This window comes from Nansenia antarctica, assembly GCF_963989245.1.
Source record: "Nansenia antarctica genome assembly, chromosome: 1".
Classification (NCBI taxonomy): Eukaryota; Metazoa; Chordata; class Actinopteri; order Argentiniformes; family Microstomatidae; genus Nansenia; species Nansenia antarctica.
The window spans coordinates 36,525,313-36,543,813 of NC_137674.1; the positions used below are offsets into that span (position 1 = coordinate 36,525,313).

Below are 18,501 nucleotides of genomic sequence, written 5' to 3' on the forward strand. Positions count from 1 at the left end.
CCAGGCTTGAGAAACAAGCAAGGCCACAAGACAACACAAGGCCCTAATCAACAACAACAACAACAACACAAGGCCCTAATGAACAACAACAACAACAACAAACACAAGGCACCCTAATGAACAACAACAACAACACAAGGCCCTAATCAACAACAACAACACAAGGCCCTAATCAACAACAACAACAACACAAGGCCCTAATCAACAACAACAACAACAACCCTTTCACACCTTTAGCTTTTAGCTCCCAACAGTCGACTGACATCAGACGTCGCCTCTGAACAAGTCATCAAGCGCCCCCCCCCCCCCACCCCCCCCCCCCGCACACCGTGCCAAGGCAAGAATCAATCAAACACGATAGCTCTCACACCAGGAATCCCAGGCCTCCCAAGGCCCCCCCCTCGTCAATAACCAGCCAGCCCTCTGAATGCAATGCTGCCACGGTACAGGTGGCCTTCAAAGCCTTCAAGGCCAGCGTGACTACCCCCCCCCCCCCCACCCCACCAGTCACAGCTAGTACCCCCCCCCCACCAGTCACAGCTTCAGAGAGAGAGACACAGACACGCTTGGCTAAAATCAGCCTGCAGTCCTGGGCTGCCTCCTGTCAAGAGGGTCGTCGCTCGGCTAGCTAGCGAGCGGAGCTAGCGAGCGGGAGAGAGAGAGACAGATAATGAAGTGGCGTGCTACTCAGTAGCCGGTAGCAGCTGCTGCCGCGAGGGTAATTAGCAGACAGACATCAAGTGGAAAGAAAAAAGAGCTGGCTGCTGCGGTCCATAATTAATGGCTTAACGAGGTGATGTACTCACAGGGCTTTATATAGAGACGTAAGGGAGAGAGAGAGAGCACACAAACATGTCTCTCTCTCGCACACACAGTCCCCTCAGGCTGGGGGGGGGGGGGGGGTGAGCCCTTGCCGCGGTGGTGGTACCAGCCATCAGTCACGACGGACAACCAGTAGCACCCTTCCCTCCGCCCTTAGCGTCGGAATGTGTAGCGTTAGCATATCCCAAAGGAACGTCGTATCAATCAACAGACAACAGGGGCCTGTCGTCTTAAAGTCCTCGTGATTTTTACCGGAAACACATTTTTCCAGGGTGGTCTCTTAAGTCTCACCCACCACCACCGCAGAGAGAGACTTAAGCTTGAAAGTGGAAGGGATTACATGTGATTTAAACTAACCGAACACTGATCATGTTGAAGGGTTTAATACACAGACACACAGAGAGAGAGAGAGAGAGAGAGAGAGAGAGAGAGAGAGAGAGAGAGAGAGAGAGAGAGAGAGAGAGAGAGAGAGAGAGAGGGGAGTGTTACTGTTACGTCTCTTACGGGTCTGTACGGGTCTGGGGAATGACACGCTTTGTTGTATGGAGCCACACCATTGTTCCCTGAGATGATCTAGAATGTTCTCTGTAGGAGTCATGGCTTATCATGGGCTTGGTAACACACAATAGTGAAAGCCGGACAGCTATTTTATGGCTAAGCAAGGATTTGTTTATCTATCCATCGCATGTTCGTTCACTGCGCGGTAAACACGCGAAAAGACCAAAGGCAGGTTGGGTCACCCAATGATCTTGCCTGCGTGGTTCAAACTTGGCCTAAATCTAGCATAACTCGATCGGAGAGAGAGAGAGAGAGAGAGAGAGAGAGAGAGCCAACACCTACTCTCGGTTTCGTATCGACGCAGATTACATTCCTTTAATCAACCTTTCTTCCCCGGCAGCGCTTTCGAACAAAGACAAAACACGACTCAAGGTGAGAGAGAACTGTGCAAGTAAAAACAGGATATAGCTGCGTGTAGCACATAGCGCAGAAGCAGCCGCCTCACGTCTTAACTTACAGCTCCAACACAGAGCTCTCCTCCAACAGTCACCTTTAATTAAGGTTCAAGAAAAAGAGACACTCAAGAGATCTCACCCCCCCCCCCCAAGACCTCCTCAAGGCCTGCACCTGTGACATCACACACATCCACACACACCTGACATCTGAGAGGGGGTGACTGACTGATCTTAAGGGCCAAAATGGCCGCCGCCTTATCTTATGGCGCTTTTCCATTGACCGGCCCGGGTCGGGTCAGGTCGGGTCGGGTCAGGTCGGGTCACTTTTGATCTGTTCTGGTTTCCATTACACAAACCGACCCGGACTAGTAGGAGGAGTAGAGGATAGTAGGCGGAGTTACGCGTCACACGCAGCCTGGCAAAAAGCTTCCGGGTGTACACAGCAACAGCAGTGATTTTTTTGGAGAGAAAGAGAAAGAGAGAGAGGAAGCTATGTACACATAATAAAGTCATGTTTTTTGAACCCTTAAAACCACTGCCTTCACTTGTCTGCTTTATGAACTGTAGTATCATCATCGGGAAACGCCGACAAGACGAGAATCTACCGGAATTTGACTCATGACACAGCCGGTGTTATTCACAGACAAACACGGTGCCGTTTGCGGGTTAATAACTTCGGTTTACCGGGGGTTAGGATAACAATTCAAACGTGTCCGGAAAGAGGAGAAGCCAGGGAATTCAAAAGTTTTTGAATGGAGTCGATCCTCCACTCCTATCACCGTGGACACAGCGCGGAGCGAATTCCCTGTTAAAACCGGCATTTGACTCATGAGTGAATGGTGAAAATGGCTGGACGGCTGCCGGCGAACTCCCGGTTCATCGAGTTTACGGTTAAAAGCATAACTTCTCGGGGTGTCAGCGCGGTGGTTAAGGGCTCAAAATGACCGTAGACAGATGGTGAAGTTAGCAAAGGAGTATTGTGTTTTTTTACCACCTCCACAGCCGGTGTTATTCACGGACAAACACGGTGCATAATAGCGATTTTTGTGTTGTGCTTGTTGTAAATAAAAGTTATATGATTCATTGAAATGACATTAAACTAAGATAATACGATGGTCAGCATAATTTTCCGAATCTTTATTAATAAGCTATTACAGAAAATGTAGTGACATTTTCCTAGTGAATGTGGTATTTTCAAGATGGCGGTTGTGAAGAAATAATATGGGATGGGACATGGGATGACGATTGTCCATTGACCAATCAACGGTGTGGGACCTGGGACCTGGGACCCTGGGACCCTGCTCGGATGTGGTACCTGGGACCTAGGACTGAAGCGACCCGGACCGACGAATGGAAAAGGGGACCGAAGCGGGCAGACCTGGGTCAGCACCAGGTCAGCACCAGGTCTGCAACGTAGTGGAAAAGCGCCATTAGAAGGAGAAGAGATTCCAAAGTACAACACAGCCCCCGTTTCTTTTGCGACCACCTTTCACACCCCCCCTCCTCTTGGTTCTTCTATACAGCAGCGGTTCTCAAACCTCTCCTCGGGGACCCCCAGCTGCTCCACATATTTGATCTGTTCCACCACCAGCACACCTGATTCAACTAATCAAGTACAAAGAAAGCAATTATGATTTGTACTTGATTAGTTAGTTTGTTTGTTTGTTTATTAGGATCCCCATTAGCTAATGCCATGACATTAGCTAGTCTTCCCGGGGTCCGATACAAAAATCATCAGTTGAATCAGGTGTGCTGGTGGTGGAACAGATCAGATATGTGGAGCGGCTGGGGGTCCCCGAGGAGAGGTTTGAGAACCACTGCTGTACAGTATGTGATACAGACACTAACAACGTCAGGGTTACGACCCAACCACTCCCATAACCACCACCGCCCTTTCATAACGTCTCTCTCTCTCTCTCTCCTCGTAATTAAATCCTGTCTAAGCTGTGTTTCTCTCCTCTCCTGTGGTAGCAGGGTTAGGGTTAGACACCAGGGAAGGTAGCAGAGAGGGAGGGGGGTAGACCAGGGAGGGCGGCCGGTACTCACCGTTGCTGTTGTGTGTGCCGTTGTCCCAGTCCCAAGCCTCCACGATCAGTGTGTACGCCCGCTGGAAGAGAGGAGAGAGAGGGAATCATCATCAGAGGGCTATCAGAGTTCACACACACACTCACACACACACACACACACACACACACACACAGAAGAACACACACACACACACACACACACAAGGTACGGCCGCAGTCTAGGAGGAACACACACACACAGAAGAACTCACGCGCACACACACACAGAAGAACACACACACACACGGTACAGGCGCAGTCTGAGAGGAACACACACACACACACACACACACACACACACAGAAGAACACGCGCGCACACAAACACAAACACACACCCACACACACACACACACACACCCACACACATACACACATACACACACACACACACACACACACACACAGTAAATCATGTTCCTGGTGGGAACATACTTTTGGTTCCCACACTGCTGTCACTGATTAGCTGGATCTGAGCCTGAGGCTAGTTAACAAGTGCAACTGCTGTGGGAGTAAACATGTCCCACCAGCAACCTTCCCCCTGACACACTGATGACTAGGCTGTGGCTGGGCCCGGGCCCGGCTGTACAATACACTCACTATCCCACCCAGTACTGGGATAATACACTCACTCTCCCACCCAGTACTGGGATATTATAGGCTGTGATGGGCACAGGCTGAGCTGTACAATACACTCACTATCCCAGGACTGGGATATTATTATTTCCTCAAAAGCATGACACAGCATCTTTGCATCGACCTGCTTTTCTGAAGAGATTCAGAATTCAATATATTAAAAAATATATTCTACATTCAATAGCGGCAGACTTTGTTCATCTGAATTCCAAAGGGTGCTATATAGTATATATATATATATATATATATATAAGTACATAAGTACATAAGTACATATATATATTTATATACATAGTAAACACAGATATCAGTAAACACACCCCAAAAAAAGGAAATCTGGGTATGAACAGTTATAAACTGTGTAATAAGCCATTTGAGCAGTTGAATTGTGTGACCAGGAGTAGTGTAGAGTTGGATATAACTAACGTATCTGTTGCAATGTACCCTTTTCTTTACTTCTCTCTCCTTTTTCTTTTTTTTTCTCTCTCTCCTTTATTTTGTATGTGTATATATGTGCTATATTATTGATTACTATAGAGTTATATTATTGCCTCTCCATCAATGTATGTAGCATATGTATGTATGGTAATTCTGGTGATTTGCTTGTATACATATATATATATAATTATTACACATTTTTTCAAGATTAGTTTTATCTTTTTCAAAAACTCAAGAAACATATTGTAAAAAAAAAAAAAAAAAAAAAAAAAAGGAGCTGCCTTTCTGACATCTGAATAGGCCCAGTCCAACAGATGTTGGTTCCCACGCCCCCGAGTCTCCGTCTGAGGCCGAGATTACACAGCCAGCTGATTAGAGTGGAGGGGAACACCAGTCTGTGGTCTCTAATTGACCAGAGAAACCTTTTATGACCTCAACTCCAAGAGCACCCAGCACCAGACACACACAGAGAGGAACACACTGATGTCAAGCTCAGACAAACTCGTTGAGGGACTCTGAGGGAAATGTCGTTAAAAAACCAACCACAGCTCAGATCACATCTACCACAGATACATCTTACCAGAGATACATCTACCACAGATACATCTTACCACAGATACATCTTACCACAGATACATCTACCAGAGATACATCTTACCACAGATACATCTTACCACAGATACATCTTACTACAGATACATCTTACCACAGATACATCTTACCACAGATACATCTTACCACAGATACATCTTACCACAGATACATCTTACCACAGATACATCTTACCACAGATATATCTTACCACAGATACATCTACATCTACTACATCTACCACAGACTAGAGAGGGAAGCAGGCAGGAAACCAATTCCATTTCCTGTCCTTCTTCCACCTTCGCGTGCCCAGAAAGGGACATGAAACTGAAGGAATACCCCCCCTTTACTATCTTCATCTGGACATAGGTGAACTCTATCTTTACTATCTTCATCTGGACATAGGTTAACTATCTATCTTTACTATCTTCATCTGGACTTAGGTTAACTATCTATCTTTACTATCTTCATCTGGACATAGGTTAACTATCTATCTTTACTATCTTCATCTGGACATAGGTTAACTATCTATCTTTACTATTTTCATCTGGACTTGTCACTATGGCGGCTGGAATGGTCTGGGAATGGGTAGGATGGGCCTAGGGCAACAGCACCCCAAGATGGATCTCAAGATTGATCTCTACACCACACCACCTTGCCACACAGACACTAACCCTAACACTCTAATCCTTCTAAACACTCTAAACCGTCTAAACACTCTAAACCCTCTAAACTTCTAAACACTCTAAACTTCTAAACACTCTAAACCGTCTAAACACTCTAAACTTCTAAACACTAAACTTCTAAACACTCTAAACCGTCTAAACACTCTAAACTTCTAAACGTTCTAAACCGTCTAAACAGCTAAACACTCTAAACTTCTAAACCTTCTAAACATTCTAAACCGTCTAAACACTCTAAACTGTCTAAACACTCTAAACCGTCTAAACTTCTAAACACTCTAAACCGTCTAAACCGTCTAAACACTCTAAACACTCTAAACACTCTAAACCGAAGTCTGAAGCATTGGAGAAAGGCCCTTGAGAAAACCCTTGAAAGGCCCCAAGGACGTTCACAAGAGTCTATCTTCCCTTCCCATCCCTCCCATCCATCCATCCCTTCCCCCAAAGGCAAAACCCTTCACAAGGCCCCAAGGACGTTCACACACAGAGTCTATCTCTCCCCCCCCTAAACCCAAACCCTTCATTACAGCCTTAGCTGACCAAAGCCTGGGGCCCTCAGTCACCAGAGAAGAAGAGGGGCCAAGGAGTGGGGCCGTTCTAACCACGGACACCACCGAGTCTTCTACACCACCACAACCCCCACCAGAGTAAGACCTGAGCCACCTAAAGATGAACATTGCAAAGTATTGGGGAAATAGCTTGGGGTAAAAATGCCTTTAGCCTAAAAAAACACACAAAAACCACATTGTTCTTAATGAAATGCCCAGCATGGTGCAGAGAGAGAAGATACCCTTCTGCTGTTGTCTCCACACAGCCTTCAGAACCACTACCATCACCGGCCCGGCCCAGTACCAGCAGCTCTGGCTGGGTTACAAGGCCTGGTGGTGCCCCCCCGCCCCCCCCTCCCCCCATTGATTTATGAGCCTGGAAACCACACAAAGGCATAATTCATGATAATTTGCGAAAATTGCTGGATGTGTTGATCTTAAATCAATCAATCTTTCCTTTAATCAATCTTCCATATGTCACCACAGCCGTGACTGATGGGGGCGTGGGGGGGTTGGGGGCTCCCCTGGGCTTGGCCTGGTGGTCCCTGGGGGGGGGGTACATTACAGTGTGTGTCCTTGAGGAGTGGCCTCAGCAGTGTTGGGTGCCGGTGGTGTGATCTTCGGGGACCAGGGGGGGTGATGAGGGGGGGGGGGGGTGCGCGTTTCCAGTCGACACTCGACACCTCCGAGCCAATTTACAGGAGTCGGAGGGATTTGAGTTTTCATTATCTGGAGAGACACGAGCCCCCCGTCCTCCTCAGTGCCCCCCACCCCTTCTCCACCCCCCCTCACTGGCCACACCTGTTCAATGAATACATTACTGCACCTCCTCCTGACGTCAGACCCTAACACAGGGAAGCTTCTCTCTCTCCTACAGGGTCAAGAATAGACTAGGACTCATATTTAGCTCTTTTTAGCACTCTACTAACAAACACTCTTTCACGGAAACAAGAAATGTGCCAAAGATCCAATTAGCAACTTTGGTAGAGTTGTGATCAAAAGAAGAAGAAGAAGAAAAAAAGGAGGGAAAAAAAACACCAGCAACACCTGCCAGCTCACACCTGTTAGGAGACCGGCATTCATGAATAAACCATGTGGGTCCCTGGACGGTACAGTGGAGCTGGTTAGCTCGGTACGTTATTAACAGAACAAGCCCCTCACATGCTGAAGAAGCCTCTCCAACACACCAACTCTCTCTCCACAGGATCCGCATTCAGCGATCAAATCAAATCAGAGCTAATCAAATCGTCTGTTTTTTACAGCATGGCCCCTGTCAGAAAAGAGCAAAAATGACCCAATTTAGGCCATTTTTTCTCTCAGCCCAAGCTGTTAAAACTCCACATGCCCGCCCCCCCTCACCCACACACACACACCCCTCCCCTGGGCCACATTTTAACAGCATTGTCCACAAGGTAGGACAATCAATGAATTCCTTGGATTCTTTTTTTGTGTCAAGAGATTAACAAACCATCCATTGTTAACGATCGTCCATTGTTCGGACTCAATAATTGCAAGGAGATCACTGAAGATTAAGGGGTTCCAGAAAATGGCCGGACGTTCAAAACTCCAAGTCCAACTGCCGTGGGTGCCTGAAGAACCTAGCATAGCATCTAAGTCTAAACCCGACATTCCCTCTCTCTACACTCCCTCTCCCTTTTCTCTACACTCCCTCTCTCCCTCTCTCTACACTCCCTCTCTCTATCTCTCACTACCAACATCATCAATACCCAACCCTGTTTACAGTAACATTGTCCTTCTGTTTACCCAGAATCCTCTATTTGCGGTCATCGACGCAGACATAAGTCACACAGCTCTGTGGTGACTGTCAGGCCGTCATCTCAGACAGGAAACCCAACACCTGGGCCAGGCGTTGAACAGCAGATATGTCACAGGCCCACTGCAGAGAGCAACACAAGAGAAGCCTTATGTAAACGCTCTCCCTCTCTCTCTCGATCCCTCCCTCCGTCCCTCTCTCTCTCTCTCTCTCTCTCTCCCCCCCCTTCCATGTAAACGCTCTCAAATCCACTCCTGACATTCTGCCCAGCACAGCTGCCATCTTCTCTCTCTCTCTCTCCACCTCTCTCTCTCTCTCCCTCTCTCCATCTCTCTCTCTCTCTCCACCGCTCTCTCTCTCCATCTCTTTCCATCTCTCTCTCTCCCATCTCCCTCCCTCTCTCTCTCTCTCTACCCCCCTCTCACTCTCTCCCTCCATCTCTCCCTCCATCTCTCCCCCCCCCCCCCCTCTCTCTCTCTTTCTCTCTCCCCACTTGTATTTATAACACAATATCTGCAGGACAAAGGCATAGGTATAAAGTTATTGTTCGGCTTGAAAGCATCAGTGACAAAGGGGTTAAGGAAGCCTGCTTTTCTCCGAGCAGTTTGGAAACTGATACCCAGGGTTTGGGAAAACCCCACTCACTCACTCCTCGATGCTACCTAGCCCTAATGCTAGCCCTGATGTTAGCCCTGATGCTAGCCCTGAGCAGCGATTGGACATAAAACAGCATTGGAATCATACTCGCGCCACCTATTCTCTCAATGATAAGTCAGCACAATGGACTGGAATGAGCTGCTCTGCTCTGGTGCAACAAGCAGCCCACGCAACACACACCACACACACACACACACACACACACACACGCACACGCGCGCGAGCTCGCATGCACACACACACACACACACACACAGACACAGACACAGACACAGACACAGACACAGACACAGACACATACACATACACATACACATACACATACACATACACATACACATACACATACACATACACATACACATACACACACACACACACACACACACACACACACACACACACACAGACATTACATTCTGTAAATCCAGTCTTTGCAGGGGTTCCTCAGAACAGGGATTGGGTAACAAAGGCACCCAGCTGGGTCACTGTCTCCAGATGTTGTGATCATTGAGAAACCCTGATGTGCTTGCCCTCTCACCCCTTCACCCCTCCCAGGGGAGAGCTAGCTCGAGGGCTGTTACAACAGCCTTCTACAAACCCAACAGCAGTCACTGACGAGCTCACTGTTAGCCTTCCTTGCTACAACACAACGCTGTCATGCTTAATCACATTACCTAGTGAAGAAAACAAGACTAGAACTAACTAATAATGGTAATATTTTACCACAGGATTATAAGATTCAAACACAGCGTGTTTATAAAATGCTGTTACTGTCTGGGATAGCTGCTGGTGGGTATGGAGAGAGAGAGAGAGAGAGAGAGAGAGAGAGAGAGAGAGAGAGAGAGAGAGAGAGAGAGAGGGAGGGAGGGAGAGAGAGAGAGAGAGACAGTGAGAGAGAGAGGAGGGGGGAGAGAGAGAGACACAGAGAGCTGTAGGGTGGCAGCGAAGGTCTCTGTTAATGATATACATAAAGCCTAGGATTTAATTAGCACCGAACACAAAGCAGCCCCCCCCCCTCCCTCCCCCCCTTCCCCCATCACCACCTCCCGAGTAGAGGGGCTCTGCTGTAGCCCCCCCCACCCCCCCCCCGTGCAGCTGAGCTCCATTAACAACTTGAGCAGGTAGGCCACAGGAGTCAAGTGGAGAACTAAAGCGTCTGTGTAATAACATGCTTTAATCACAGCTGCACTCAGCACCACCTGCAACACACACATACACACACACACACACACACACACCCACACACACACGAGACACAGACACACAGAGAGAGAGACAGACACACACACACACACACACACAAGAGACAGACACACACACACACACACAGGAGAGACACAGACACACACACACACACACAGGAGAGACACACACAGGCACAGACACGAGACACGCACACACACACACAGACAGAGAGACAGAGAGAGACACAGACACGCACACGCACACACACACACACACACACACGAGGCGCACACACACACACACGAGACACAGACACACACACAAACGAGACACACACACACACACACACACACACACACACACACAGACACAGACACAGACACAGACACACTCACACTCACTCACACACCCACCCACCCACCCACCCACCCACCCACCGACACAGACATTCAGACAGGCATCCAGACAGAATCACAACACCACACATAAAAGCAAATCAAACTAAATCTACTTTGTGGGAAAGAAAGCCATTAAAGATTCAGCGGGCAGGTAATGGCGTATTTTACACGGGGCTGCAGGCAGAACCAGGTCAACCTATAGAGGAACAGGAGGCAGTCACTCGAGACACACACACACACACACACACACACACACACACACACACTCGAGACGACAGTCACTCTACAGTCACTCGAGTCCACAGGCAAGGAGAAAGATGAGCAGGCTTTTCCTCCTCATCACAATTAGAAGGAGCACAAGGTTTTTAAACAACACCATCCATCCCTCTACCTCCCCTCACCTCACTACCACTCAGCCAGTAACTCAGCCTGTCCTCCTCCATCCAGAGGAGAGGCACCCGGGGTTTTAGCTTATTAAAGTGTCCCAGAGAGGAGGGTTGGGGGCAGGGGGGGGGGGGGGGGGGCAGGGGGCAGAGGATGGGCAGCAGGGACACCGGTCACACCCTCTCTAACCACATCCCCTCTATCTCTCCATGCTGTTCAATCAAAACCGTCACCGATCTGAGAATCATGTCGCACAAACAGCCAAACACAGAGCGCTCCGTTTCAAAACCCAGTTCTCCCAGACCGTCAGTACTAAAAAAATACAACCTCAACTTAAGAAATAGAAATGCTTTAATAATGCTTTGCTTATCCTTGGCTGAGGTGAGCTTGCCTCCCAACACTGCACTTCTCTGCACTTCACTTTAATTTCTGCATCTGTATTTTGTATTGTACCTGGTTTTAGTGTATTTTTATTTGTTGTTTTCTTTTACTAGTGTTCTGTTAAGCACTTTGGGCGGCTATTTTGTCGTTGTAAATGTGCTATATAAATTCCATTACTTACTTACTTGGCTGACACATACAGTAGCGTCACTTTGACATTAAATAAATATTTTATTTCCATTAGAAACCTCCCCCATCTAACCATCAATGTCATCCAAGAGTCCAAGAGTCCAGGAGAGAAAACGCTTACTGCAGCATTAAGCCATAGTTTATTATTTTATATTTTATAGCACATAAATATAAATTATTTCACCACATTGTGATAGTAAAAGGTAAAGGTCATGGTTGTTGTGTTGGAGCAGATGTTAAACCTCTGGAGCGCTCAGGCTGTCAGAGCTGGGAGAGAGGGAAGGAGAGATGACGCTAAGAGCAAAGAAAAGAAAAGAGAAAAAAACAGCTATGAAACTGGAGATTAAACCCCCTCATCCTTGATTTACTCTCAGGGAGGGGTGAGGGGAGGACAGTCTGGGGCTAAAAATACCCCCCGAGAGAATAAGGAGGAGGAAAGGAGGAAGGGGCAAGAATGAGATGCCTGTTTCTTCTCCGGGAGTCAAACACTGGAGCGTCTTAAGTGACTCTTTTGAGAGACTGAGGGACTAAAAATAACCTCCTCTCCTCGTGACAAGACCCTCTCGGGGGGTGGGGGGCCCTCTGTTAACCAGCATCCCTGGTGGGGGGTGGGGGGCAGCCTCTCTTAACCAGCATCCCTGGTGGGGGGGGGCTCTGTTAACCAGCATCCCTGGTGGGGGGGGGGGGGGCCTCTCTTAACCAGCATCCCTGGTGGGGGGGTGAGGGGGGGGGGGACTCTGTTAACCAGAATCTCTGGTGGGGGGGGGCAGAATCTCTTAACCAGCATCCCGGGCGGGGAGGGTCGTGGGGGGGGCAGGCAGCATCCCTCACCTCGTTCCAGGAGAGAGAGAGATGTCACTGAAGACCCAGCAGCCCCCTGGGGGGGGGGGGGGTTTAAAACATGAAGAGAGGAAATCATCACTGAGTGGCAGAAGAACAAAAGGCTTTCTTCTCTTCTTCTCTCTAATTCACGTCAGGAGGCCATTGGCCCAGATCTCTCTCTCTCTCTACTCTGACCAACCTGTGATGTCATCACAGAACTCCAGGGCATCACGACATCATCGTACGAACCGCGTTTACGACTGTCAGTCAGGGTAACAGTGAACAGCCGTATCCTTCGCGATCCACAGCCGATCTGTGACTAGCTGCTCGCTAGCAGCTGTAGAGAGCTTTTTTTTGTATATATAAAAAATAAATATGTAGAGCAGAGGAGGGCGGGGGGGGGGGTGGAAGGGGGGCTGTTAGGAGACCAGGACATCTCTAAGCAACGAATAGCCTACAACCATAACACACACAAATCACATTCAAACTAGAACTGTCATGTACTGGTGGTTTCTAGTGAGGTCTGGTATGGTGTGTTCGTTCTACTGGAGGGGTTAGTGAGGTCTGGTATGGTGTGTTCGTTCTACTGGAGGGGTTAAAAAAACACATCCACCCAGACAAAGTCACCTCTGGGCATGAACAGGACAGGGGAGAGGCTACCTAGCTGGCTTAGCACACCCTGCTGGTTTCAAACTGCTGGTTTATACCCTGCTGGTTTCAGCTCAAACCCCCCCAAAAATACAAAAATACAACCCTTGTACACCGTAGTTTCGTGAAGCTGTGCTTCAAACAACAGCCACAGTGCTTATAGACTCTAATAATAGCCTATAACATAGAGTAGTTATGAATGTATAGACTTATTTCTTTCTCGACTAACTCTCTCAAGAGACCTATTTATAACATCCGCTGATGTCCCCAGTGACGGTTGCCTCGTCAAAAAAAACTAAATGCAGAACTTCAAGGGGTTCAATAAGGTCTGAACAACCAATCCCCCTCTTTTGTTCCGCCGCACACAGAGGACAATACTGACCCGGTGAATAGCCACACAATGGGGCCGACCGCGGTGAGCAGAGCGCTGAACCTGAGAGCGCTGGAGGTAAAGGCATCCCCCCCCTCCACCCCTCCCTCCCTCCCTCCCCCCCCCATCCCAGGTGGATCAGGGGATCTTCACTTGTTTGAGTTAGACGGTGACACCGATATCCACTCCCTATGTCACACACAACTTAGTGGTAACCGTATCTGCTTGGGGCCCCCGACTTACTACTTCCATTTTTCCTTCCCCCTGACAGCTGACGGTGGGGAGAGATGAATGGAGATGAATGGGGAGGTCACGTAGCCAGCCAACCGCACAAAGGAGCCAACGTTTGTGTTTTCTGATATGAGGGACGAACGGGATTAGGTCATCTGCGGCTGCTGTTCTACTGCGGTGTCGTTTCTTGATGCGGGTGATGCTGTTGCCCTTTTTCTAATTTGATGATCTCTCTCTATCCTCTCTCTCTCTCTGTGTGTGTGTTTGAGGTTTGACAAACTGTTGGAGCGTGGAAAGGAGAGAGGCTGAGTTGCTGGTTATTGCTGTTGTGATGCTGTGTGCCAGATGAATGCTAGCCACCAGCGTGTGTATCCTATCCTATTTCCAAAGGATAGGAGCAGGATAAGACACGCATCAGTGACTTTATGTCACATTGTTGAATGCTGAACAGGTACTTTCTGTGCGTGTGTATGAGAGTGTGTGTGTGTGTGAGAGAGAGAGAGAGAGAGAGAGAGAGAGAGAGAGAGAGAAAGAGAGAGAGAGAGAGAGAGAGAGAGAGAGAGAGAGAGAGAGAGAGAGAGAGAGAGAGAGGTGGTGTGCACTAGTGTGCAACTTGTGTGCATCCTAAATGCACTTGGTCATATCAAATTTAAATAGACATGATGTTTCTTAGACTGAGATAGACGTGATGTTTCTCACATGTGAGCACATCCTAGAGCACATCCTAACACGCACCTTATCAGGCAGACACACTTCCTACACGCGCGGCGCTTGTCGCGTCACGTCAAAGTTTCCCAAGTGGTCACAAATTATGGCACGCGGCGCAAATGAATAATAACAGTCCCATAATAATATGCTAATTCAAATAACAGTCCCATAATAATATGGTAATTCAATGATGTTATTATGGGGTATATATATATATATACTATAAAACTTACCGGCCAGGCGAACTGGAACGGGATGACAATCTTCCCAGCTTCATTGATTTGTCGGTTCTGGCTGCCGCTCGTTTTGGAGTTCTTTTGAAATTGAAAAGTATTCCCACCGATAACGTTAGTAGATCCAGTCCCGTAGGTGCACAAGCCCGTGGTCGTGACCTCCGTCTGGTATTCCTTCAGGCACACCTTGAAGTAGGTGTCGCACTCGTCCGCGGTGCAGCGGAGGTCCTGCGCGTCCCTGTCGTCGCCGTCGCAGCAGTCCCCGTCCCGCAGCTCCCCGTTCCTGTTCTGCACCGCGATCAGCTGCAGCTCGAAATAGCCCGAAGACTGGGACAACTAAAAATAAACGTTTGAATAGAGAAACGTTACATGAAGCGCTCTTATGTATGTACAGTCGTATAGTACAGTAATGCATGTTGACACCTTAACTTTCCCCCCGCAAAAATGCATATTTAGTCGTAAATATAGGACTTGTAGCTAAAAAAATAATGTTTGAATAGAAAACGTACACGAAGCGCATGTATGTACAGTCGTATAGTACAGTATTGCATGTTGACACCGTAACTTTCCCCCCACAAAAATGTTATGCATATTTAGTCATAAATAGACCTACTCCTGGGCATATATATATATATATATTATTTTTTTTACACATACGTATGATTCCCACACGCTTGTTTTAAGAGTGTTAATCCATAATAAACAAACATGAGAAGTGAGAAGTTTAAAAGTTGATGTGTGTTGATTAAACTTGTTTCATAATATTGCCGTGTGTGATATAATAAACGTATCTACAACATCTTGTGTTGGCATTGAATAATTAACTAGTTTCTCGGTACATCGGTTGCATTGAGAGACTCTGAGTAGACAACTGGACAGACTGCAGAAAGCAAGATTCATCCATTTGAAGGAAAAGCTCTCAAGTAAGAAATACCAAGATCACATGATATAACTGACGACCACGTAATTTCATTAGGGAAGGAATTCTATCAAATTGGATTTACAAAAATGAATGAGCCCTCGTTGTCTAGCGGACCCATACGCTCAGACGACAATACATGTTAAATACCCTCCAATATTATAACAAAAAAATAAATTAATAAAAAAGTTCTCTCACCTCAGCCCACAAGGCCAGCAGCAGACACACTATTGAGAAGCGATTCTTATTCCCCATACAATTCCACATGTCTCCGTTTGATCAGTATAGGCTACCATCAGGAAAATGTCTTTATTTCTTTAAAACTGCCGTTGAACCGGCGATTGTATTTGTATCCTCTTCTATCCTCTTCTCCCGGGCATGCAACGGTTACGAAAAAGCGTGATCTATTCCCTCTTGTATCCTCTTACTTATCTTCCACGAATGAAGGAGAGAGAGAAACAAGAAGAAGATGCGTACGGGCTGGGAGACACGCGCACAGCGCACTGCTGCTGGTCCAGACGCACGACTTTCGCCCACCGTCAGAGTCACTCAACACAGCAGCGAAGGCGAAGCTGATCTGTTTCCCCTTGCTGAAGCCCAGCCCGGGGATGTGCTCTGATATGCTCTGTGACTGGCAGCTGAACACACCATTCACATCACAAAACTCTTGGCTCAAACATTTGTGGAGAAAAAACCCAGGAGCCAACCATAGAGAGGCGGGGGGGCGGAGTGCCATGGAGATGACGCCTCGTAAATGTATGATCAGAAACATGATAGATGATGGATTAAGTTGGTCTACTTTACACAGATAGATAATAGCTTTTCATCTTATACCGAGCAATTTGTCTTTACACAAAGCATACGTTGCCAACAGTAAGGTTAGGTTTAATAATCACAATGATTAATTGATGCCAAAAAATTGTCCGACACGAGGACAGCGCTTTAATCAATTGGCAATATTGACATTATTATTATTTGAATTGTTCCTTTGTCCGAGGAATGTGCAACGACGGATAATGCGGTTACAGGACACCTGAGCAGCCGTCTTGTCTTACATGTAAGCAGAGAAACACGCTATCAGGCTATCAGCGCCCTCTACTGCTTACTGATTGGCTATCTAACCAGTATCTATCCCGGTTTTCATATTAGGCCTAGAAAGTTCTACACGGGTCGTCATAAATACTCCGAATGCCTGAAGAAGGTCTATGACCGAAAGCTTGCAATAAACGATTTTATTGCGAATTTTTTTGCACAGTGTCTGAGTGTGCGGATGCTGTTATTTTGCACTCTACTGATACTCTTCAGTTCCAGCACCTCAGCAAAGTTTGATAACGGATGAGCGGTGGTATTTTCACTATTCGTCATAAATACCGGTCTCTTTAACTCATATGACGGGCGCGGACACAGGGAGATGTCTATACGCTTTTCCATTTAGCAGCTACGCTTTTAATCCAAAGAGATTACAGGGATTTTCCCCCTGGAGTAACTGAGGGCTAAGTGCCTTACTCAAGGGCACACTAGTGGTGGTGTTTCCAGGTGGGGATTTGAACTCACAACCTTCCAATCACCAGTCCAACTCACCATCCACTAAGACCATCCACTAGACCAGGTTCTCAAACCTCTCCTCGGGGACCCCCCGCATTTGATCTGTTCCACCACCAGCACACCTGATTCAACTAAACAAGTACAAATCATAATTTGTGAGTTTAGAATTATACGGTTCTATAGGGTAGTTCAGAGATATTGAGCGTCAACGTTTTACAATCCATTATGTTTTGTGAGAGGGAACCTATGTGTTTTATTAATTACTAACTCAAAAATGTAAACATTTAAAAAATAACACCACACATAAACACCTAATGGATCAGATTATGTAAAAAAACTAAATTTTGAACAAAAATGGAGATAGAACCGTATAATTCTAACGTCACAAATTGCTTTCTTTGTACTTGATTAGTTGAATCAGTTGTGCTGGTGGTGGAACAGATCAAATATGTGGAGCGGCTGGGGGTCCCCGAGAAGAGGTTTGAGAACCACTGCACTAGACCACCACTACCCCTAGATCCACAGATCCACACAGGACAGAGATCCACACAGGACAGTGATCCACACAGCAGCTCCATTGGTCAACATCCACCAGCAGCAGCTGAGGGGATATCTAACTTGTGTGTCTGTGTTGTTGTTGTGTTTTGTTGTAAGCTTTTACAGCCGGTCAAGCGGCTGTTTGGGAACCAGGTTTTTTACGAAGGAAGAAGTCCAAACTGTCAGTCCCTGGCTGTCTCTCTGCTGGCCTGGGTTCAGAGTGAGAGAGAGAGAGAGAGAGAGAGAGAGAGAGAGGCAGAGAGAGAGGGAGAGGGAGAGAGAGAGAGGCAGAGAGAGAGGCAGAGAGAGAGGCAGAGAGAGAGGTAGAGAGAGAGAGAGAGAGAAGCAGCAGTATATAAGAGAGAGGGAGAGAGAGAGAGGCAGAGAGAGAGAGGCAGAGAGAGAGAGAGGCAGAGAGAGAGGGAGAGGGAGAGAGAGAGAGAGGCAGAGAGAGAGAGGCAGAGAGAGAGGTAGAGAGAGAGAGAGAGAGAGAAGCAGCAGTATATAAGAGAGAGGGAGAGAGAGAGGCAGAGAGAGAGAGAGCAGCAGTGTAAGAGAGTGGGTTAGGGAGGGTTAAGTCCAGTAGCCAAAAAGGGCTGCAGTGTTTCCCAGTCGCCAGGACAGACAGAGTCTGACAGGTGGTCCCCCCCCCCTGACACAGCACAGCAGATGTTTCCTCCTCCGGACTGGGCCGGGCTGGGCCGGGGGAGCAGGTGCAGACAGCTGTGTCTCCCCCTTCCCCGCACACGCACACACACACACACACACACACACACACCCC

At 47.5% G+C, this 18,501-nt stretch overlaps 1 protein-coding gene across 1 annotated transcript in view; it reads right to left on the bottom strand.

Moving 5' to 3' along the window:
- LOC308171069 (protein jagged-2-like) overlaps positions 1–15,905 on the bottom strand; it is a gene marked incomplete at both ends in the record, with an annotated part of 42,975 nt that extends 27,070 nt beyond the window's left edge. Inside the window, 3 exon segments of the mRNA XM_080545941.1 lie at positions 3,822–3,882; positions 14,720–15,055; positions 15,837–15,905. Coding sequence (XP_080402067.1) covers positions 3,822–3,882; positions 14,720–15,055; positions 15,837–15,905 — 466 coding nt within the window.
- Positions 15,906–18,501: the final 2,596 nt, after the last annotated feature.